The sequence below is a fragment of the Ochotona curzoniae genome, unplaced genomic scaffold, assembly GCF_017591425.1.
Source record: "Ochotona curzoniae isolate NIBS_2020 unplaced genomic scaffold, NIBS_Ocur_1.0 contig_2210, whole genome shotgun sequence".
Taxonomy (NCBI): Eukaryota; Metazoa; Chordata; class Mammalia; order Lagomorpha; family Ochotonidae; genus Ochotona; species Ochotona curzoniae.
The window spans coordinates 27,237,753-27,263,459 of NW_024465369.1; the positions used below are offsets into that span (position 1 = coordinate 27,237,753).

At 39.0% G+C, this 25,707-nt stretch overlaps 1 protein-coding gene across 1 annotated transcript in view; it reads right to left on the reverse strand.

Annotated features, from left to right (window-relative positions):
• GRB14 (growth factor receptor bound protein 14) overlaps positions 1–25,686 on the reverse strand; it is a 122,411-nt gene extending 96,725 nt beyond the window's left edge. Inside the window, exons 1-2 of the mRNA XM_040972043.1 lie at positions 25,514–25,686; positions 24,077–24,209 (exon numbers count right to left, since the gene is read on the reverse strand). Of these exons, the coding sequence (XP_040827977.1) occupies positions 24,077–24,209; positions 25,514–25,686 (306 nt within the window). The remainder of the gene's footprint in view (positions 1–24,076; positions 24,210–25,513) is intronic.
• Between the last annotated feature and the right edge of the window lie 21 nt (positions 25,687–25,707).

Genomic DNA, 25,707 nt, shown 5'->3' on the forward strand with positions numbered 1-25,707 from the left:
AATGACCTCAAGAGAAATAAGACAATAAATAGGTGAAGAGGAACAAGAGAGTAAAGGAAGAGAGGCAGGAGGGGGAACAAAGGAAAAGAGAAGACAAAAGAGAAATTAACAATAAAGGAAAGAAAAAAACCACCTTAAATACTGAGAACTGTATGACTTGGTCTGTTGTTTACTGAGCGTAAGAATTGATACCAGGCCTGGCACAGTTGCCTAGTGGCTAAATTCTTTGCCTCGCACGCTTTGGGATCCCAAAAGCTACCCCACTTCCCATCTAGCTCCTTGCTTGTGGCCCGGGAAAACAGTCAAGAATGGTCCAAATGGGAGACCTGGAAGAAGCTCCTGGCTCCCAGCTTTGGATCAGTTCATCTCCAGCAGTTGTGGCCAGTTGGGAAATGAACCAACAGATGGAAGATCTTTTTCTCTGTCCTCTCTGTACATCTGACTTTTCAGTAAAATAAAATAGTAAGATTTAAAAAAAAAAAAAGGAATTGATATCTTGTAAAGCAGAAACTACTAGAAAAGGTGGAAAGGAAAGCAATTAAACCAGTCCCTAACATACTTAAAACTGGAGGGAAGGAAAAGTACCAGGCACTGGCCTGAACTAGCAAATTTAATCAGCATGAGTCCTGAGCCCTGCCGTTACACCCTTTCTTCTCCCTCTTCAACAAGCACAGCACACTCTCCCACTGTCTGAAGTCCACAGGATTCTCTTTTGCTTCATCCTGAGGATTAAGAAGGCCCAACAGCCACCAGTTGGTGCCTGCAGCAAAGTGAGGCACTCGCCTCTAAGCACTCAATGAACAATAAGTTCTGCCAAATTCAAAGTCAAACAAAGTGACAAACTGGACTGGCTGGTTCAGATACCAAGCTGGAATTGGGAACACAATTTTCCTGAGACAGTTGATAAATGTGATTATTTTAATCACTATATTTTAGGTTTGTTACATGTTAAATTGAATTGTGAATGTCACCATTTCCACAATAGGATGAACTCCAAGTTTCCCAATTTACCAAAAAATTTTGGAGTAGAAACTGCATAAAAGTAGAAACTGTCCACATATGATATGAGTATACATTATTTGTGCATATGCCTTTTCTTCAGTATTTGTTATATTAGTTAATGAAACATAATTACACTGGAATATCATGTTTTATACTAGTGCTTAAATAGAATAGAGTTGTTGGAGTGGTTTTGTTTGGTTTGGTTTTGTTTGGTTTGTTTGAAATTGCATAGGTTTTTCTTTATCATGATAGTTCTACAAGTATGTCCAGGCTAAATCCATATGTCTTTTTGTGAAAAACAGTTAACCTTTAAAAGATCTATGTATCTAAAAAGCAAAGAAAGTGATAAAGAGAAATATCCACCTTCTGTGTCATTCCCCACATGAATGCTATGGTTGGAGGTGGGCCAAGCTGAAGCCAGGAATTCCATCTGGGTCTCCCAGCTAGATAGCAGAGATTCAAGTGGTTGAACAAGCATGTGCTCATTCCCTGGCTGGATGAAAAATGGAATACCAACAAGGTCTGTACAAGTCCTGGATGGCAACTTGAGACAATACCACAATGGCTGCTGCACATCTACAGGTCTCTATTAACAAATCATAAGATACATACAGTCTTATATATAACGGTATATAACAGCAAGGATAACAGATTGAGATTGGGGTCCTGCCAGAGACTACACTGTTTAGATGACGTTGAGCATTTTATTTCATCTCTTTGCAATATAGTTTCTCCCTCCAAAATGAAGAAGCTAAATAATCTACTGCTGCCTCCATTTCCTCTTCTCTCAAGTCCTTAGCCTGTTTTATTGCTGTATAACAAATGACCCCTGAGACACAGTGACTTACAACAACACTCCTAAATGGGAGGGCAGGGATTATGTGAGAGATTCTTCTATTCTCCACAGTGTTGATAAAGGTTGCAAAGACTTCAGGCAATGGATGCGCTGGTCTGAAGAATTCATAACTGCCTCACTGTCCTAACAGTCAGCAGGGATGCCTAAACAACTGGGCTCGGCTAAGAATACTGACCAGAGAACTGCTATGTGGCCTCTCCAGCAAGGTGCTCTCCATACAGCACAACAAGGTTCAGAGAGGCAATCGAGAGTTGTAAGAAACTGGAAATGGAAGCTAGAGTCTCTCAAAGCCTCAGATGATAAACTGTTTCACTGCCACGTCCACTGTGTTCTAGCCACGAAATAATCAGAGCCCTTCACACTTCTAGAGCATCAAAGCCATCCGTCACTCACATGGTGTGTATCTAGGACCTGGAGCCAATGGTATGCTTCTGAATCCGGAGTTCACAGTAAAAGTCAAAGAAATAAAAAAGAAGGAACAGTTTCAACCTCCAAAAACATGTTGACTATTTAAGCAGAAGAACAACAGAGAGGGAATTCCTTTTCTGCCTAGGTTAATTCAAAGCTGATTAAGTCAATGGCAACTCACAGAAAATTGATGATAGCATATTTAAGGAAATACTATATTATAATAACACCAAATGATAAACAAATATCTGCAAAGAAACTACATTTTGGAAGGAGGGGAGCAAATGGCGTAATACAAGAGGGTTTCAAAATCTTCGTGCAAAAATAAAAAAGGAATTAACACAAATTTTCTACAGATTCTTCAAATCCCTCTTGTGCAGTATGAATGAAATAAACCTTTAATTCTTAGATGAACATTATGACATTTTACTCAAGAACTAACCTATAAGAGATGCCTGCCATTGTCTAAGTATTTGACTTCAGAATCAACATCTACAACAAAAATACTTCAACCCGGAAGAGATCTAGTTGCTGGCACTTTTCATAAATTCACACACACACACACACACACACACACACACTTAAAACAAGCCAGAATTGTTTAAATACAGGTTTGAAAATATATTTCTTTAATTAACTTACAAGCACTTAACATTGTTCTACCTCAAACAGATCTTCATTTTCAATGAAGGATAGTTCTCTAACAGTCTAAATGAAATGAATTAATAACACAATTTAGAATAATGGAACTTAAAACTCTCAGGTATCAGCTGCTTGTATCATTTAAAGCATGTTTCTTCTGCTCTAAATCTTTGGAAGGCTTCACAGTCAAAAATGCACTTAAACAGCGCCCCCCTGTGTAAGCTACTTCAGCAGCAACTTTAGGAATCCAGGAGTCATAATTCCCATGGAGGTAGTTCTTCAGCAATAAACTTTGTTTTTCATTTTAAAGACATCGCAGTAAAAAAAAACCTTTTTTCAACCAAAAGCTAGTCAATACTGATAGAAAAATATATTTCCACAAGGTCCACTCTTGAAAGAAAATATCACCACAAAAAGTGAAGCAGTAATAACACTTGAGGCGAGATGACAGATCCCCCTTTTCTTTGCTCTGTGGGGAAACATACTGTTGTTCCAAATTCTGAATCAATAAATCTTCAAACGTGGTCTACAATTGGCACCAGAATTATCACAACCTCCTGGCAAGATATTTTTTAGAAGTCCTCATTCCATGACCTGTGAAATTAGACTCTCCAAGGACGACTCAGGAATACGCGCTTTTATCAGCTGCTCTAATTGCATCCCCTCAAGTTTGAGAATTCCCATGCTGAGGCATTACATACAAAACAGCATTTCTACGACTGAAGGATAATTTTATTGAGAGCTGAAAGAATGTCAATTTCATTTTTTACATGGAACTTAATCCATTGTCTAAATACTTGAATCATCAGTATTCTCAGCACTGAGATTTATAGTCCCATGTGTGTTCTAATGATGAGTATTTGACAGGTACAAGGCCAAATCATTCCTCTCAGCAGGTGACTTGGGTTCTGCCCAGTGAGGAAAAAAGGACTGGGAGAAGCCCATTCCTCTCCAAGTCATCCACCATGGCCACTAGTTCTCTAGGCCACAGGGCAAGATTTTTACTGGCTTAAACCTCGATTAACCAGGCAAGAAGCAGTCACTGAAAATTTATTTATTCAGCACCCCACAAGTTTTTTTTTCAGCCAGAATACATCCTGAGCTTAGAATGATTCAATTACTCTAGAAATCTCCAAAATTTTTTGAAAAATCTTTGAAAAAAAATTCAAAATCTACAACACAAAAAAGAAAAATAAGATTAAAGATATGACAATTACTTAAATGATAAGAGGGTTCTTTTAATATATTCCTTGAAGGCAGCCTGACAATTACATACAAAAGTCACTATGGAAGTAGAGGGGGAATCAGAATATATTAAGGTTGAGTTTCATCTATGTTTTAAACAATGATCCTTTTATTATTGTTTCAACCTATATTTCACTCAATGAGCAACTCCAATACAGAAAACACAGAGAATATATTTTTGATGTGGTTTACCCTCAAATGTCTACCTACTAATTTTGCATGAAGTAACAAGTCTTGGGGTTGAAATCATGAAAACTTGGTCTTAACTCCTGGCTATAAAGCACCTACTGTGTGATTTAACCCTTGTACTTTAGCCTTATTTTTTATTTGTAAAACAGGAATAACACTAAATATTCTATTCACTACAATCAGACAATATAACCATAACAATTGGAATATCTCTCAAGGTATCGTGTAAATGGTGTCATTATTGTAACATGATAACCTTTTTAAAAATTTTTTTGCATATCTATTATTTATTATTATTATTATTATTATCATTTTATGATACAGTTCCATAGGCTCCTGGTATTTCCTTTATCCCAGCCCCAATTCCCTCCTCTCCCCACCTAGTTGCTCTATATCATTACTAAAGCATAGTTCCTCATACACAGTCATATGTCCATCACTGCGGGCATGGACAATGGCAGACAGTCCAGCACCCTATTGTCATGATATAGTAAACAGTTTCATTGTGAGTCCATCTTTGTCTGGAGTAGAAATGCATACATATTACATTGTATCCTCACATTTGGATATGTTAGTCTCCATTTCACAGTTACTGTACATCCCCTCAAATGAAAAGTCATAATACAAAATCAACAATAGAAAGAAAAATAGAAATTTGCAATATCATGAAACTAAATAACATGTTACTAGATATGACAGTCTCCATTACACAGTTACTATACATCCTCTTAAATGAAAAGCCACAAAACAAAATCAACATCAGGAAGAAAAAAGAAATTAACAACATCATGAAGTTAAAGAACATGCTACTAAATGACTAACGTGTCGCTGAAGAAATGAAAATCAAGAACCTCCTTGAGGAAAATGATGTTACTCTATGATCTATGAGTCATTGAAGAATTTAGTCAGAAGAAAGTGTTTTGAAGAGATGAAACTAACAGAAAACATCAAAACCCATGTGATATAGTTTCCGCTGACTTTTGTTGGTAAAGTGTGTCTCTTCTAGACAACAAATAGATAGGCTTTGTTTTTTAATCCAGTCTACTGATCTATGATGTTTGATTGTGCTTAAGCCATTTACACTCAGGGTTAATATGTATGAGTGGTAATTTGGCCCTGTCATTTTAAAAATGGGTTGTTCATTGATTTAGTCATCTGTTGTTATTTTACTGGGATGTTCTTCACATTTGCCTTTGGTTTTGTTGGATGCTATTCCTCCTCTCCATCAAGAGAACATCTTTAAGTATCATTTGTAGGACAGATTTAGAAGAGGCAAATTCTTTTAACTTTTCCTCACTGTGGAAAAATTGTATTTCATTTTCAAAGACAAATGAAAACTTTGCTGGATGTTATCCTGGGCCAACAATTTTTTTCTTTTAGAATCTGGAATATGTTGCTCCATTCTCTTCTGCCTTGTAGTTTCCTGTGAGAGGTCTCCTGTGAGTTTAATTGGCATTCCTTTATATATCAATTGATTTTTTTCACATGCACATTTAAGGTTCTTTTCCTTTGTTCAGCTGAAGAGAGCTTGATGATCATGTGTCTTGGTGAAGATCACTTTTGATCAAGCCTTTTGGGAGTTCTGTGCCCCTCCTGGATTTTGTTTCCCAATTCTTTCTCCAGATTAGGGAAAGTTTCCTTTACCATTTCATTAAATATATTTGTAAAACCAGTTTCCCTTTCTGCACCTTCTGGGACTCCCATAACTCTTACATTTTGCTTTTTACTAGTGTCTTTCAATTCTTGAATATACATTTTTGTTTTTGGCTTGATCCAGCTCTGCTTCTAGCTTTTTCTTTGCTTCCCCCTGGTGACAGGAAATATATTCCAATTCTGAGATTCTTTGTTCTTCTTGCTTCATTCTATTTCAGAGACTCTCCACTGTACTTTTAATTTGCTCTACTGTGTTCTTAATTTCTGATATATCAGCTTTGATTTGCTTTACTGCTGCTATTGCTTGTGTAAAATATTCCTTAAAATATTTGAACTCTTGTATGTGATCAGAAGCTTTAAAATGAGTTTTCTGAATTTTGTGTCCCCCATTTTCTCGATGTCTTCCTCAGTTAACTCTGAGGTTGGCAAAGGGTTTTGCTCCTTTGCAGGGAAGTTTTCAGTAATATTTATTGTTCCTTTCTCTCGTCTTTTGCTCTTGCTCACTGTACTTCTGGTTAGCAAAGTCTTTTCCTTGGGGCAGGTTTCTAAGTTGTGTCACTCACAGGTCTAAAGTTTGATTTTACTTATCGCAGTTGATACACAACTTTTTGTTTGCAGCCAATAATGCCACTCCCTCCAGCAAGTCCCAGGTTTTCACATTAGATTCACAGTCTGGGTTTTCACATTAGATTTCCACGAAGAACTCCGTAGTCCCAACTCCTGGCTCACCAATCTCCACCTTCTGTGATGCCGTGCTGTGGCTGCACCGTTGTCTGTACAACCTTTTTCCCACTTCCGGTTGGAGCAGGACCCAGAATTAGGGAGACACCAAGTGTCCTATATAGCTAGGTTGTTTGTGGCTCTGATCTTGCAGGAACCTGTCGAACGTTAGGTCTGGGTGCCACACAGATCTATTTTGACCAATACAATGCCACAGTCGGTATTATTTTCCTTTGGGACCAGTACAATCCATGGAACTCATTGAGTTCTCGTGAGCTCAGCACATGCACAGTTTACTGTTGTCTCCTGCAGTCCCAAAGCTTTTGCCACAGCGTACAAAATGGCGCCTGATATACCACGACTACAGTTCTTATCTGTTGGCCATTAGGTCCGAGGGCTACCCAGACCTGTCTTGGGTGGAACCTGTAGAATGCCACGTTGATGCAGTTTACTGAGTCAGAAAAGAGTTCACTCCCGGCTCAGCGTATGCTCAGTCCTTTCCTTTGCCTTTGCCTCCTTATGCAAAATGGCACCCAATTCAGCTCTAGGAGGGTGACTGGGCAGTGGAATCCACCCTGTTCTCACACTGCCCATCTGGGATCTGCTGCTCTGTCTCTGTTCCTCGTCAAATTAAACGGACCAGCAGGATGGACAGTTCTTTGTCTGGGTTCACCTCCCAAGCTCCCAGTGAAAGTCCCTTCCCACCTGGTTGCTGGTGGAGTTCCGGCTGCTGGTGGAGTTCAGATGGCCGTTAGCTGAATGCCTCTGGAGTACCAGTCACTGCAACACCACACCATTGTGTCTGCTGCTTTACTGTGTCTGTCAGTCTCCAGGTACCCCTCTGCTGTTGTTCTGTCCTCTCCTATTTCCTGTAATGTGACCTCTCTGCTTCATCCTGATTAAATGTTTCTCTGTCTGTTTAAATGTGTCCTTACCCTATTCCACCATCTTGATTCTCCAACCGCAGCACGATAATCTTATTAGTTGATATAACCAAAAGGAAGTAACGTTGCTTTATACTGTACAACCTTTTCAATTCAGGATATTATCTTAATAGTTTTGAAAAAAATTCCTCAAAGAAGTAACAAACATTTCTGCATTTAAATTTTTATTATGATGACTTATATTCCATGAATAAACCAACCAAGTCCGAGCAAATACTGGAGGAAAGGAGCCCATGGCTAAGTCTGAAGTTATCAACCACTTTGTGTGACAATGTGAAAAATGTGGCTCAGCAAATATCTTCCTGAGAATTCTACTCTGCAGTAGCCTACTTAAACGCTTTTTCCAAAGTTTTTTAAGGAGAAAGAAGCAGGACGGGTGGAAAGAAGAGAACAAGAGAGAAACAGATTGATTGAGAGAATGATGAAAATATGATTTGAACCTCTGTTCATTAGGCAAATATTTAGAGAGAACCTACACTATGCTCAACACAGCAAGAAAGCCCAGAAATACATTGCTTCCTGAGGCAGACATGATTTCTGCTGCCCCCAGATAGTTACCTGAGTCATAAAACACTGAGAAGTAAACAGACAGACACTTCAGTGTAACTCACTTGCCAAGCCCAGTCACCCAAAGAATGTGACAACAGAAGAGAAGCCTCTCCACTAATTCTTTAAAAGGACCTAATTGAACAAGTTACTTTAAGACTGACAGGCAAAAGAAAACTTAACATCTGTCTCATGAACAGACCTCATCCTCATTAGGTCAGCTAAGACAAAGAAAGACATGGTAAAAAAAAAAAAAAAAAAACAAAAGAAGTTTAATATAGAATCAAAGCGCAGTAGTTGAGGAAGAAATACAGAGAAAAAGGTGTAGCAAGGTGGTACAAATATTTCCTTTAATAGAATCCTCAGACTCTCAGATTCTATTAAAGGAAGAATTTGAAAAGTAAAAAGAACCATGGAAGAGTTGTAAGAGAAGAATGATATACATAAGCCATTCAAAAGTATTAGTTTCACCTAAAATAAAGGACATGATGAAAGAGATTTCTTTTTTTAATCCTGAAATAATAAGTAGTGGTTGCATGAATGAACCATTGTGGCTATTCATTTGAAAAAACAAATGATTCCTATATATGCCATGTTATACTAAAGACACAAGTGTAAGAAGTAAAATGCTAAAATAAGCTAAAATACATTCATGATGTGGAGGGGGAAAAAAATCTTCAAAACATATATAAGGATACAACAAAACCGGATTAAAATAGTCTATAATTAAATGAGCTCTAAACAAAGTTAATGCTAGTAATAATAACTGAGAAACAAAATTGTAATGCTTATAATCACATATGGATTATTATCAATATGATAAAGAATGGTGGCAAATCATCTTTAAAAGATAATGTAAAAATTGGCCTTAGAGTGGATGTTTTTCTAACCATTAAGATACCCAACACATGTCCAATATCAGCATTCCAAGGTTCAATTGCCAGCTCTGCTGGCCTCTGAATTTGGCTTTCTGCTAAAACAATTCTAGGAGGCAGCAGTGATGACGCAGTGATTGCATTTCTGTCACCCACATAGGTCCCTACATTATGTTCCCACCTCCCAGCTTTGTACCTGACCCTGTTCTGGCCATTGCATGTATTTAGATAGTGAACAATTAAATGTTTCTGTTTCTTTCCTCTTCTCTCTTCTCCTCTTCTCTCTTCTCCTCTTCTCTCCTTTCTTCTCTCTCTCTCCTCCCCCCTCATATTTTTTCCTCCAGTCCTCCAACAAATAAATAAATAAAGTACATACAGATAAATCAAAGAGAAGAACAATTAAGGTAAAAACCAAACGAAAAATATGTTCTACCTTACAAGTAATCAAAGTAACACAAATTAACATAGTAACTAAATTTTATTACACTCACCACATTGGCAAAATGTAAAATTCTGAAAAATACCAGCTGTTGATGAGAAAGTGTGGAAATGGAGACACATATAGTGGGTACAATTGCTATGGAGAGCAATTTGGCAAAATCTAGCAAGACTGAATGTGCACCTGCTCAACAGCACTTCCACTCCCAAATACATATGGTAGAAAAATCCTTGAAACAGTCACAAGAGCAAGGGTTCTTAGTATGGGATTTTTTTTTCAGTTGAGAATTAAAACATTATGATATATATCCACAGCAATATACCATTGAAATGAACTGAATCTACATCATTTAATAAAGGTTAAGCAAAAATGTCCAATGAAAACAGCATGCTGCAGAAATGCATACAAAAAATATTGTTACAAATGTCACTGAAATGTGCTAGGGTACGTATGTTGGGAAAGCATAAAAACGTAGCAAGAAAGGATGCTCAGCAACTTCAGAACAGTGGTTCCCTAACTAGAAGGAGAAGCGATGCCAAACTGGAATGAGAACAAAGGCAGAAACAAACAGTGATGACACACTAGATGAACAACCAGCTCTGAAAAGGGGGGAAAGGTAGTTACTTCTCTACATGTTTAGAATGGCTGCATGTTGAGATGCATCTTGGTACATGCTACGATATGGATGAACTTCAAAACAAGGCTACATAGAAGAACCTAGACACAAAAAGTTACACAATGGATACTCAATTTTTAGGAAACATACAGAACAGGTCAATGCATAGAAACAGAATGTAGATTAGTGGTTGCCAGCAGCTAAGAGGAAAAGGAGTTTGGGGAGTAACTGCTTAATGTGTACTGTTTCCCCTTCTGCTTATGACAATTTTGAAACTAGATAAAGGTCATGGTGGCAGAAATTATAAATGTATGAAATGCCAATGAATTTTAAAATGCCTAATTTTACAATTTGTGAAATTTACCTCCTTATTAAGAAGAGTTTTTAATATAATATTATACTTCTAAGAGTAGAAGACAAAGTAGAGTAATCAATGAAGAGAGTTTCAAAGAAGCTAGGAAGGAGATGACTTGGCCTCATTAGTGCCTTGGCAAAGAGTTTATGAAAAGCAGGTAAATCCAACAGTTGTTTTTCTGAGAGGACCTGGTAACCAAGTGGATGAGGACAGAAAGGAATGAAGAGATACCATCAGTAAAGTAAGATGCTGAGTTTCTGCTATGAGCAGAGCACTCTATTCCCAATCAAGGAAAACATTAGAGAAGGCACAAGTTCAGAGTAAAAACAATAAATCAGTTTGAAATATGTGCAGCTTGAAATGCCAATAGCTATGTAAGCAAAGACTTCCAGTAGACAGTCCAAGATAAAAATCTAGCCTAGACTGTAGGCATGTATTATAATTGAGGCCATGGAAACAGAAACAATTGGCAGTAAAATGAAAGCAACAAGCTCCAGGATGAAACCCTAATAAACATCAACACTGAAGTTCCACAACAGAGATCTATAGAAGGTAGAAGTCAGTTATTTCAAGAAGGAAACAGTGGTCCAACATGTCCAGTACTATTGAGACATAAAGGCAAGATTAAAAAGTGGCAATAAGGTGGTCTTCGGTGAGAGCAATTTCCTGCAAGATGCAAGAAATAGAAGACACTTGAATAAAAAAAAAAAAAAAAAACGTATCCAATAGCCTCAATATCAATGATTCTGGGTCCAGTGAAATCAGAGAACCTCCAGAGACAAATTACATAGTTAGCAACTATATGAGAGGAAAGTTGATCAATGACTCTCCTAGTAGTTACCAAGACAGATTTCTCAGAGCACTGAAAACCACATGAGTGATTCTCACATGCTCCTGCCAGAATCACCAAGACATAAGGAAGTAATTAAACATCTTGCCATCTTGGACTAGGCAATAATATTAGGCAATTTAGTTTCTCCGGAAATTTCATGTAGGAAGGAGTACTTGGCAATAGCACTGAAGGCACCACTTGAGACATCTGCATACTATATCATTGTGCCTGGGTTCGAGTTCCCACTCTGCTCCCCAATCCAGCTTCCTGCAAATGATTATGGCTCAAGTACCATTTAGAAAACCTAGACTGAATTTTAGATACCTTTGTTAGTCCTGGCCAAGCCAAAGGCACTGTAAGAATTTAGGGAGTGAATGAGTGGATAGGACAAAGTGTTCCTCTCTCTCTCTCATAAAATTAAAAAAGAAAAACTTAAAAATTCACCTAAATTATGTTCAGTGCTAATCATGCAACTTCCCAGAAGGCCTTTCAACAGTCCTCACACACTTACCATCATACTTGTAAAATGTCACTTTGATAAATATATAGGAGGTCTTCATTCCTTAATAATGGGAGTAATAATTCCTTAATAATGCATTCAGAAATGATGGGACATCTCTCCAGAAAACATCTCCTACAGAACACGACCCATAAACTACTGCACAATCTGTAAACACTTCTTCATTTCATTTTTCTTAAAACTACACCCTTCAGGCTTCAAAGCAATTTCATATAACATGGAACTTGGCAACTAAAACCCATGCTAAGGAGACTTTAATGAGGTCTCCTGGTCCATAAATTCCCACTAAGCATCATCTTTATTAAGTACACCAAGTGTGGCGCTTGACCCAGTATTTTTAAATATTCAGTCATTTGTTTTTCTCCCTGGGTCTCTCCACATTTCTCCTGAGATGCAATCATGGCTTTGTAAAGGGCCCTTATTCCTTTGGGACAAAGGCAGGTTCAGCCTAAATGAGGTCATTAAAACAAAACATGAAATTCCCAGTGCCCTAAGATTCCAACCCAATGACCTACAGTGTGTTCCAGCTGATCTTAATTTCTTTGGCAGAGCACAGTAAGAGTACTGTAATATAATGCAAAATGGCTCTAAAGAGAAACTAGATACTGGACTGAGTCTTGCCAATACACAGTTAAATAATACCAAAGTAGCCCTTTCATCTGAACACTGTGCTTGACACACATAAGCCACCCTTCCCAAGAATTAAGGTCATCTTCCACTGTAAATGTGACCTGATTGAAGGGCCTTTACTGGAAATCTCATGAAGCATATATTTCTTTTCATTGGTATGCGAGCACTGGTAAGACTGAAAATGCTTACAAGGGAGACAAAGCACAGAACTAATTTGGAGCAAGGGTAATCCAAACTTAGATGTGCTTAGACTGAACGATCCTTCAACACCACTGAATAAAGTAGGATCTCCTATATGATGACTGAAGATGAACTCAGGGTCCGTAGTTGGCACAAAGACCTGTGTTCCACATAGTGCTTGAGGGATTATCTTGCCTCAACCCTCAATTCCAGCTGCCTGCTTGACAGGTACCCTAAGTGGTAAAGATTGAATGAGACACCCAAATGGAGTTCCAAGCTCCTGACTTGAGGCTTGCCCAGCTTCAGCTCTTGTGGGCATTTGGGTAGTGAACCAGGATAGGCAATCTCCTCTCCCTGAAAGCTCTGCCCCACTTAAAAACAACAAACAAGTAAAAATATTATTTTAAGTACAGAAATCAAGTTGAAAACCACCTCCTTAAAAAGTATTTGTTATCCAATTAAATCAACAAAGCTTTTCCATTAATGATTTATTTCTCTTTCCCCTAAATGTACTTTGTTCACACTCAGAAAAACGTGGGTTTATTTTATTTATTTATCCATCACAAAATGACCAAATCAACACACTCATATGATTTTGGCCTGATTTTTCTTTTTTTTCACAAAACGACTTTATCTCAAAATACATTATGAATCTACTCTCATCAAAAGTTTAAGATCTTGGGGCCCGATGAGGTAGCCCATGCCACGGCAAAAGTCCTCGCACTGAACGTGCCAAGATCCAATATGGGCACAGGTTCTAATACTGGTGGCCCTGCTTCCCATCCAGCTCCGTGCTTGTGGCCTGGGAAAGTAGAGGAAGACAGCCCATGCCTTGGGACCCTGCACCACCTAGGAAACCCATAAGAGACTCCTGGCTCCTTGATCCTGACTTCAGCTCAGCTCAGCTCAGCTCAGCTCAGCTTCGACTGTTGTGACCACTTGGGGAGTGAATCCTCGGACAGAAGACCTTTCTCTCTGTCTGTCCTCCTCTGTGTATACCTGACTTTGCAATAAAAATAAATAAATCTTTAAAAACAGATTAAGGTCTCAGATTTAGCTTATTAAATGTAAGGGAAATGTCAACCGTGCAAGCTGAAGTTGGTTCTTAGTCTCAAAGCAATCAGCCAAAGCAGATTTTTATTCTCTCAGATAAAATCTTACTTTATTTTACAATTGAAACTGAGGTATAAATATACAATTCTAAGTAAAAATATTTTAAATCAGGGGAAAATGATATATTTTATCTTACAAGAAAAATAACTGAATTCAGACAGAAGTAATACAGAACTAAAGATTCTGGGGAGTATAAGGGAGAGGTAGGGCAAGCATACAGAATTATTTTGGTAATTCTATGAGTATGCATTTCCATCTCTGGATTTCAGCTGAATCTCATTAAACAAAAACCAAGTATAAAATTAGAACTATCCGCCTTAAATGTAGTATTCATCAAGATAAAAAATTGCTTATGTTTTTAATGAAAGCAAATGGCATACATTTAAAAAACTACCCCAGCAGCCAACATATAATTTTTTAGGAAGTGGAAAATATTAAAACATCTGAGGGTGAAACAGAATGGAAATTGACTGGACTTAGAGAGTAAATAGTTCATAATATGATTTGCTGAAATATATTTAACCACAATATCAAATCACATACACTAAATTTGAAAGAAGTAACGTACGAGCTTTCTCTTCCAGTTTTGTTCAGATTATCTTGGACACTTCCAAACTCCCAACAAAGATTTCTGCTGAAGAATCGGGCCCTAACTGTAGCAAGTCAAGCCAATCCACCCATCACAGCTAAAACACTGGGTCACCCAGGGACTGAGTTTCAGTCATGAAGAACCTAGGACTGAGACTCTGAAACCCACAGCACTCCACTAAACAGAGGAGCCCTGCCACAGGTCATACATTTCCCAGGCAGTTTAACTGCCCTCATACAAGTCTACAGAGCCATTCCAGCTCCCGAGTTCCTATGGGATGAATTAATGCTAGCTTGGAGAGGCTTCTCTTCCCTCTGGCCATTCCTATGGGTTTTTTTTTTTTAAAGATTTAAGACAGATATACAGAGAGGAGGAGAGGCTGAGAAGATTTTCCATCTGTTGATTCACTCCCTAAGTGGTCACAACAGCCAACGTTGAGCCAATCTGAAGCCAGGAGCTTCTTCATGGGTTTCCCGTGTAGGTGCAGGATCCCAAGGTTTTGGGCTGCCCTTAACTGCTTTCCCAGGCCACAAGCAGGGAGCTGGATGGGAAGTGGGGCTGCCGGGATTAGAACTGGCGCCCATATGGGATCCCAGCACCTTTAAGGCGAGGATTTTAGCTGCTAGGCTACTGCGCCCATGGCTGTTCTTCCTAAGGGCTCTCCTAATAAAACGTCCTGAAGCCAAACATATCTCTGTTCCAAAGTCAGCTTCCCAGCAAACCTCATCTGCTGCACCAGCCTACATATTATATTAGAATCAGCATGTGCATTTCCTTCCAGCTATTTATATATTCTGTAAAAACTTATTGAGAATCATGAAAAATGCCTTTTCATAAATAACAAAAGAATACTTCCGACATTTACTATTTCTGATAACCTCTTTGATTCATCCTCACAAACCCCCCACAAGTATTTTATGCCATATTTTCCAACAATAGGCCATGAAAGAAATGAAGTCAGAAATTAAAAATCGGAGTGTCTGGCATTGTAATCTAGCTACTGAAGTCCTCAACTTGCATGCACCATCATCCAACATGGGCGCTGGTTCTTATCCCAGCGTCCCTGCTTCCCATCCAGCTCCCTGCGAACCCTGCACCCACGTGGGAAACCCAGAAGAGGCTCTAGGCTCCTGGCTTTGGATCAACTGATTGCAGCTCTGGCCGTTGTGGCTATTTGGAGATTGAATCAACAGGCAGATCTTCCTCTCTGTGTATTTGACTTTCCAACAAAAATAAAATAAATGTTTTAAAAAAAGAAATTGAAAATTGGGAAGTGGAGATTTAAACTTTTAAGACATCTGCATCCCATATCAGAGTAGTACATTTTGACTTCAACTTCCTACCAATGCATGCTGGGGAGACAACAGTAATGCCTTCAATAATAGATTCCCAATATCAACATGGGAGACCTAGATTGCTTATCCCACTCCTGGCTCCAGACTGTTCCAGTTCTTGCCATTATAGGTCTTGGGGAAGTGAACCAGTAGACGGATACTCTCTCTAAAATAATTTTTTTAAATTAAGATGTTTATTACTCGCATCACAGCATCATATATCCAAACACAGAATGTTTCAGCACCAGCCAAAATGATCATTCCAAGCTACAGTTATCCTTTCTAGAATTAAGTAAGACGTAAACAGAAAAAAAAATCCCTTATGATTTTCACTGCTTAATTTAACCACTGAAGGAAGCTTTCCCTTTGAACGATGCCCTAAAGGTTTCAATGTTCCAGGGTAATACACCAGATGAGAAGTCCATGGTGAAACAGAGGCCTTCTCAGAATAGTAAGTTTTAGGAAAACATACACATGGAAGTTGAAGATTCCCATAAATCTTTAAGTTTGAGCACCTCTTGTAACATCTTTGTGTATATTTAAGGGGTAAGTCTCACCATTTGTAGGTGGTGGTCTAACTCACAAATAACATTAATACCTAATAATTAAGACATCTGCCAGCATTTATTCATTGTTCTTTGAGTCTCATATAAACCCCACTGACATTTCCACTTTAGATTTTCTAAAGAGGTGGGTTTCATAACATAAAGCAAGCTAGAAAAAAGCAATGCAGTGAGCCCTTTTCACAAGCACACTAAAACAGTAATAAAATAAAAAACATGACCACTAACTTTATTATGCATGATAAAAACTTCCTGTGCTTGAAATGAAACCAAAAGATGCATACTGCTAAATCCAATTTGTCTAGGAGCTCACCACATAAGTTAATTTTTGTGAACAGACTCTAATACTAGAATTAAAAATAATTTTTAAGAATTTGATGAAGATGAAAGACCACGATTACAAAAGGTCACAATCTAATTTGGCAGAATTGATCTTAAATATTTATCATATTTATTTATTTATTTGTTTGTTTATTTATTTATTTTGAAAGTTGGAGTTACAGAGAGACAGAGAGAGAAATAGAAGAGGGTCAGATAAAGAAAAAGAGAGAGCAAGAGGTGTGTCCTTGTCCTGGCCATCGTGGCCATTTAGAGAGTGAACCAGTAGATGAATATTTTTTTCTCTCCCTCCTGCTCTTTCTATGTGACTCTGCCTTACAAATAAATTTCTAGTACAAAATCATGTCAGCCTAAAATTCTAAGATAAAAATAAAATAGATTGCCAAGTTCACACACACACACACACACACACACAAGGATAGAATGCAGATCAAGTTTAAAAAGATAGGAGCCACACCATACAGAGACCTGTAGACCAAACAAGTCACAGATTTTATTCTAGACTATCAGAAGTTTTTTGTTTTTTGTTTTTTATTTTTTCAGGGAGGCAGTTATATGGAATATTCTAATTCCATAAACTATGAGGATAATAGACCAAGATAGGCTAATGGAGAAGAAAGGAGGCCAGCATATGCCAGCATATGGCTCCTAAAAGTAAGAATACAGCAGCTGAAATTAAAATGGCTGCATGAAGGAGAAAGTCAAAAGGCTCAAGTCTATTTGGATGAAACACATGGTAAAACTTTATAAGATCAGAAGATGTTCTTTGTGACTTTAGGCTTGAGCAACCAAATAGATGATTTGAGGGTGGAACATGAAGAATTTAGAAAATGACAGAGGCTAGGCCTACCCCACACCCTCCAAGGCAAGCACAGCCAAATGCACATTGGAAGTATGCCAGCTTCAAATAAATTTTCATCTTAAGTCTCATATTCTTATTTCTTAAGTATTTGCTTTTGTACTTCAACTTCAGCACTCAATTTGGCTCCTTTTAGATCTGACGCCTTCTTTGATTTTTTTCTAATATTTGAAACTTGACTTTGATGCACAATTTGTAGTTTAACCAGACTTTGCTATCAACCATCATCTCCGCTGATATGCTATGCTATGCTCTTGCCCTGTACAATCCAGATGCACTTGTTGATAACTGAGTGTGTGAATAGAGGCTGGGAAGGAGCATGTGGGAACAGTAGATCCAAACAAACTCCCCTTCCCTTGACTTTCCCTTTCTTCTCCACCAACTCCCCACACCAATCCAGCACTTACTGCACAGGAATCTTGGTGCTACAAGAGCTATCAGGCAACCTTCTCCATGAATAGAACAAAATCACAAAATTCTAAGTGCCAAAAAGTGTGGACCAGGGCTAAGATCAAATCAAACATCAGCAGCCGAATCAGACTTGAAAACCGGATTTGATTATTTCAATCAGTATCTTTAAATCATATCCTATTGACTTACATTTTCCATAATAACAGTAATAAAAATTGTATGGGGATATTGAAAATACATTATTCTTTGGAGTTCTGATGGGTTTAGAAACTTTAATATTACCACCTAACTATCACATCTATGAAAAAATGAATCTGAGTAAGCAGTCAAGTTTTTAATGATCTTTTGGAAAATAAGCATTTGGAAACTGGTTAAGAAGATTAAATCTATTATTGTTTTTTTTTCCTTCTGATCCTTGAAAAAACATTAAGTAGGCCAAAGGCAAGAACAATATACCAGTTATTTGATTTTTTTCTCTAAATAAATTCATTTCTATTTCTCCTTTGCATTGTCAAAGGCTGTGGCCACTCTCTAGCATCTTCCTTGAGTTGTTCTCTATCCAAAATGCCAAAAAGATGATTCTCATGCTTGCCTATCTCCATTAAAAATATATGTAACCACATACTTGTAGAACAGAATTTCTTACTATTCCATCCCTGCTGACATTTTTCGAAGTAATATCCATGACTGTAGAAACATTTTTTATATGAAATAAGATCCACATTTATATGGAAGCATGAATGACTCCAGTTTTCCATCTCTTAATAGAACATAAAGCATGCCCCTAGGGAAGAGCAGACTAAAAGCTGAGTTTCCAGGAAAGTGAAAAATAAAACCCATGTTATAGATAAGGACTTGACAGCAAATGTTCCCAGGATATTAACCAAAAATTACAGGCTGCCTTCAAACAGGAAATACAACCTCAACAAAGAACAACTGCTAGGGGATTAGAGTGTTAGAGTACAGACAGCTGTCTGCTGCTGCAAATGAAGGTAACTAGCATGAGGCCAGGAGTATTCGGGGCTGCTATCGTCTACCCTCTCAGCTAAGTGACCTCACAAATGTAAGCCCAGGACAAAGGCCAAGGAAGCTGAATACACTGAGGGATGACAGAAGGGAAAAACACACTTACTGAAAAGTATGTTCAGACAGAAGAACTGGACACCACTGAACAGCTTCGGCTAAGTCACACAAAATGATCAATAGCTCATCACAGACATGCTAAGACTTAGTTTTTCGTCTGAGATTTTTTTTTCCCACTGGGACATGATCTGTCCACCATTTCCTTCCCTGTCCTCCATACGACACATACATGCCTTTCTCACAAAATCTATCTCCACAGCCTTGCTTAATGAGTGGGGATTCAGGTCTCTCATCGCTTTACCATAACTGATTGAACAAGTGCTGGGAACACCAGACTAAATACCTCCTCCAGAAAGAGACTCCAATCAGTTACCTTCACAAGAAAACTCAGTTTGGCCATTCAGGGCCACAGGGGCTGACATGAAGGCAGGGCCAGCAGAACTACTGAGAAATATCAGAAAGCAAAGCTGAGTAGCCAGAAGAAACAGTGCTTCTGAGCTATACAAGTAGAAAGAACAAAAGGGGCGAATATGGGTAGGCATGGTGATGCAGCAAGCTAATCCTCAGCCTGTGGCACCGGAGTCCCATATGGATGCCAGTTCAAATCCTGGCCACTCCACTTCTAATCCAGACCTCTGCTAATGAATGGCCTGGGAAAGAAGCAGAAAATGGCCCAAGTCCTTGAGACCCTGCACCCACACGTGAGACCCAAAAGAAGCTGCTCACTCTGACTCGGACTGGCAGCCTTTTGCAGCCACTTCAGGGGAGTACCAGGGAATAGAAGATCTCTGCCTCTCCCTTTCTCTGTAATTGTGATTTCTAAATATAATAACAATAATAATAATAATAATAATAATAATAATAATAATAATAATAAGAGTGAATAGAGAAAGTGGCTGCTTTGATTTTTGCGGACTTTCTGGTTCCAACCAGTTCCAATCCTCCTTGAGAGCAGCGAATTTCTGGTCTACAAGCTCTAAAACACCATCTTTCAGCTTTCATTGAAAGCTCTTTGTTGCAAACACTCAATACTAACTAATGTCTACCTGTGACACTCCCCCTCCTCTTAATTAAGTAAGGTGCTAACAATTTTGAAAGATCACAAAGTTTAAGTATGAAAGTGGTGAGCACAAGAGTAGCCCAGAGTTTGTATATATCTCAAGGGAAAAAAATGTTGAATGATTGTGTCCTTCCCAGATTATTATTTGGTGGAATCTGCAAGAGGTCTAACTCCTCTCTGGACCTGGTTTTCTGACCACATTTCCAGAAGTATGGCTTAGCCTGCCTGCTCCAACCCTGCTATGACGATGTGCATGCTTCAAAGTCTCCCCCTCAAAAAATGATATTCATCAAGTGTCAGCATGAAAAAGTAGCAAATGGCTGTAGGACAAGGTCCTTTCTATTATTCTTTCTGCATATATATTCATGTTTCATTTCACATTAAATGGAGTCTTGTAAAATAGCTTGGAGGGCCAAAATACAATTTGTGATGTTGTTTCCATCTGAAAATGAATTCAAACTTCCAAAAAGCTAATTTGCAATCTTTTGAAACATAACCAGTATGTAATTTGAGTATTTTATGTGCCATTCCAACAGAGAAAATTTGATTATGGATGGTTTTAGACAAAACCAAGGAATTATTGTTATTTTCATTAGAGAATAATGATATTTAGGTTGTTTAAGAAAACAACATTTTTCAGAGATGCAAATAAAGCCAGGTAGGGATTCGATGACAGACTTTCCAAATGTATTTCAAGTGGCTTCAGGAAAGAAAGAAAGCATTTTATAAAGGGAATAAATAAAGTAAATGAAGTGAAATCTTGACCTTTTAAGTCTGTAAAGATGAAAATATGGGGGCAGAGTTTTCTTATTTCCACTCTGAGTACATTAGGGAAATGAGCATATGAGAGTTCAATTAATGTGGCAGCCACACAGGATTCCCACAGGATCCCAACTGCTATACATGTTCAGCACATACAAGCTGACATAATTACCACAAAAGAATCACACAAGAGAGGCCCTTAAATTTGGGAGACAGAGCTCTACTTGCCCTTGGAAAGTTCCTAACATAGTGGCGGCAGGGTGGAGATCACAGATACAATAGAAAAATTACTGCTTAATTACTTGGAAGATACATTTTTATTTTTCTAAGATATAGAAAGACTAGAAGGAGATTGGAATAGATATAGTATGGTAAGGGGCAAAGCACCCTGAGACACGATCTTCCTTTTGATCTTCCTTTAACTGTAATTGCATGAGCAGGACAAGGACAGGGTTTCTCTTAATCTTTTCTAAATCTTAAATTGTGGTCGACACACTCACTTCCCGGTGGACTTCTGAAGTAACACCCTAAGGATTATAAACTACATAGAAAAGTTGGCTGCTAATGATAGTAATAAATTGCATATGATGACATAACCAATGATTTCATCATTTTTATCCCAAGTTGGGAGGAAATGGAAAAGAAAGTAGAAATAAACAACAAAGTTACATTTCAGGACAGCAGAAAAAGAGAGACTCTTGAGTCCTTAGATTCATCCTTACAATGCCATCAACAACCCTACTCTTCCATTCGGGGCCAAGTTTTACCTACTGACACCGATACATTTATCACTGGTACTACTTGATATTGTGAGCTTCCTAAATAGCAACTGGCAAAGTTTTCAGAAACTTGCCATGGGTCCCAGCTGTGCCCCTGTCAGCCATAAAAGTTTTGCTTGCACTGAGTTTAAACATCTATTTAAAAGACTACTACACCGAATAATCTCAAAAATAGCTCCCAACTCAAATATCCTATGACACAGTTTTGCACAACTACTTGTAATCTTTAGGATCTTCAGAGTGTTTATTTTGGATTAGTTATATTTCATAGTCCCGGGAAGCAGTTAACACTATGTCCATCTATGTAAACTTCCTCTATGTAGACAACGGTGAGACAAAAACTGATTCAGCTGCAAGAATTAAAAATATATTACTCTTTCCTTCTCAACAAATTTTAGATGCTTGGGGCTTATCGTTAAAGGAAATTTCCCAGTAAATTTCTATCTTAAACTAGTATATAAAAAGACATTAAGTACATAACTTGCCACCTTTATCACTGGCTATTCTTATAAGCCATATACAAATAAAGGAAGGTAACACTTTAAATCTGCTTTACTGGTAAATTTAAGAAAATGGGGCTAGAGAACATTTCCGGCCAACAAAACAGTAACAGGAGAACTAAGGAGTATGTCTTCTCTCTCATTTAAACTCTCAACTGAAATAATAACTAAGATCCAACAATGCTACCTACTTTGGGACACTCTACTTGTGAAAACAGAAAAACCATATCCTACATTTTGCTTCAATATGCTTTATCACTCATGCACTATACTTTAAAATAACTTTGGATCATGATTTTGAATGCCAGATGAGATATAACATATGAAATTTCTGGTCATTTACTTGTAAATAAAAAACATAAATTTTCACTTTCTCCCTGAGGAATCTGCTCTAGATGCAAAATCAAGGTGGAGGAAAAAAGGGAAAGAAAGTGAACAGAAACCTTCCTCTTCCCCAGCCTTGGGACTTCTCTTCACAGACTCCAACCCTTGGGCCAAGGAAGAGTTCCTGAAGAATGGCCTTGTAAAGTGGACACAACCCCCAGGGAATGGCCCTTAGAAGCAAGGCTGAGACCCTCTACTCATGAAGCAGCACAACCATCTCTGTAGGTATATCTCACTGCCTGAGAAACGCACAGGATATGAAGCCAGAGCAGAAAAGTACTGAAGTCCATAGCAACATCTTACCATTTTCCCCTGTTCCTCTTTGCTAAATATGATCTGAGGAAATGTTCTCTTTCCCTATGATGTTTCCTCTAGGCTAATGAGTGTCCTCTTTCGGGCATACTCTGATGTGACCCCAACTTCTCACCCACTCTCTTTTTTCCTGTATTGACATAGTTCAATCAACACAGCACATGTTCTCACCGTCTATTCAAAACAAACCCTGTCCTATTAAGTGTACCCACAGGCATTCTGTTAACATGCCCAAGGAAAAGTAAGGTGAGGGTCATCCTACATCTCTCCCTCTACATCTCTTACCAGCCATTTCCCTTTCCCTACTTCAATCTGATAAAATGCCACTTCAGCAAATATTCCTTGAATTGGGTATTTTCACTTACCAAGGTGCCATGCGCCTAAAATGTTGCAAATACCATAGCAGGCACTCTATATTTGGCAAAAAATTATCTACTGAATCCCCCCAAGTGACTATTAAGTCATTATTAGATATTTCCTTTTCTCACTACAATCTACAATCAGGTCTATCATCTCACATTACAACTTACATCCTAACCCAAAAGGAAAATCTCACACAGTTTAAGACAGTAGGACTGTACCCCAAGTCATGCTCTGCCTATACTATCTGATTTAAACTTCCTCACAATAGCAAAAGAATCTCTTTGTCAACCTTCCCAAAGTCACAGTCCCAACAGCTAAGGGTTTGCCTCCTCCTTTTGAACATCCTAATTCAGAAAATGTCTCTGCTCTTGGCAGATTTACCGAAGTCCACCTTGTAACCATCACTTACACATCACCTGTCCTCTCCACCCAGGGATTCCAAACTGAGGAATTCAATGAAATGAAGAAAACAGGTGCAATCCTAAACTCCATCGACCTTGTGTCATTATTCATAGTATCACTCTGCTTTAGCAGTGAGATTGATTCTGGTTGAAAATACAGACAATTAAAGAGGAAGGCAGAGGAACGAATCAGTCCCCTGTTGTCCCCACTTCCACTGCCTCACTGCCTCCCAAGCCTAGACTTTAAACTGGCAATCTATTCTCACTTGGAACTCTCCCACTTATTCAGCAAATGACAATATCTCCTAGCCACCATACCTGCTCTACACTCACATTCTCTCTTTTAGTCAACCCCAAGACCTCAAGAGGTTAACTTTTAGCAATTCCATTATACAACAGAGAAAACTGAGGCCCAAAAAGGAAAAAGCAAACTGAAGGACTGTCAGTCAGGAATAATTTAACTTAGGCCATGAAAATCCTTTGTTAATGTTGTAACTGACGGGAAAATCTTTGCAGATCATACGGTTTACCACACCTAAAGTATTTTGACTTAAAGATGCAGAAATGCATACCTGTTTTTTCCTTGAATTTGCTTTGGGAAAGAGGCCTGCTGACAACACAGATGTAAACGGAGAACAGCACAGCTCAGGAAAAGGGTTGGGAATGGATGGCATTTCCAGAGCATCAAGATCTTTCTTTTTTCTCCTACACCAAGAGAACAGAGCATATAATTTACATAAACAGAATGTAAAAGATAAACGCTATCAGGATTTAAAAGTACATTAAGGCTGACACAGAGCACCCTGGGACATTTCAAATATTGCATATAAAGCATACAGAAGAGTTTCCTGCTGTACTTTCTGAGGATAAAAATAAAGTATGTTAATTGATGCGAATAAAACTCATCTAGAACTCTGTCTCATTTAGGGAAATGGGGTGGGGGGGCCTTTGGAAAAGTCACCAAACAAGGAATCTCCATTTTCAGCACTTTCGTTAGTTTTTCTGAGGAAGAAATATGGACTGGGGAATTCCTAATGCAAAAATCCTCCTGATGAGGTCAACCTTGCTGTGCACCCGTTAAATCAACCAAGTCCCTACATTACACTGAGGGAGTTCATCGCTGTCATGTTTTACTAATGACTTCTGGAAGTGATGATCTATTAATGTTAGCTGTAGTTCATCTCACTTGAAATTCCATTCACAATGTAGCCCACACACAGTCTGTTGATTTTTGAAGTGACTAGAGATACTCAACGGCAAGGCAGGGCTTCTGAGGAGGTGAGTTAATAGAACTTGCTGCTACGAATGTACTCCAGTCCACTAGAGTCACTGTGACTTCACTGAAGTTGGAGCACTTCAAAAATCTGGGGTGAGGAGGAAGAAAATGCATGAATACAAAGACTCTGGATTTCGCTATTATTGGAGTCGATTTTCTTGCCTGAAGTATGCTCAACTCCGAAGCCACTTAGTGCTAAATGACATGAGGATGGGGAAACCTTTTAAAACCTCCATTCTTTTCTGCTTAACTGCAAGACTGCTTAAATGTGAATCCATGCTTTGCTTCTCTGGGGTCATTATAAGACTCTATTGTAAACTCACATATGCCACTGCTTCTTTTTTTCTTTCTTTCTTTTAAATAAAGGGGATTTCTTTAAAATGCACAGGGGGCATGAAGAAGGGACAGAGGGTGACTGACCCGGAATATGGGCCTCATTCCCCGCCCGCCCGCTCCTGGCACTGCACAACTCCCTCCAGGTCACACCGTTAAGCAAAGGCAAGGGAGACCGCCAACTCGCAACGAAACGGTGATGCTATTTATAAGGCGCGGTGAGAGCACAATGTCCTGTTGATCCGGCGGGAGCCAGCTCCGCGGGAATTGTCTTCCGAGACTTTTTCAAACTTGGCCCAGCTCCGGGCACATGGCTCACCCCCTAGGACCGCCTCCACATCCCCTCGCGGGCCGCCACGCCAGGACACTCCCCCGCGCCCGCCCAGGGCTGCCTGCCTACCTGTCGGCCGCCCAGCCGCGGGTCGCGTCCGCAGGGGGCAGCCTGGACGCCGGCGCGGGGTCGTGGGCGTCGCCCCTCCCCTGGGCAGCGCCGTCCACCTGGGCGGCCAGCGGCGAGTCGCGGGCAGCCGCCCTGTCGGCGGCGCTCAGCCCATCTTGCAGGGAAGTGGTCATCGTGGCCGGCCGCGGGGCTCG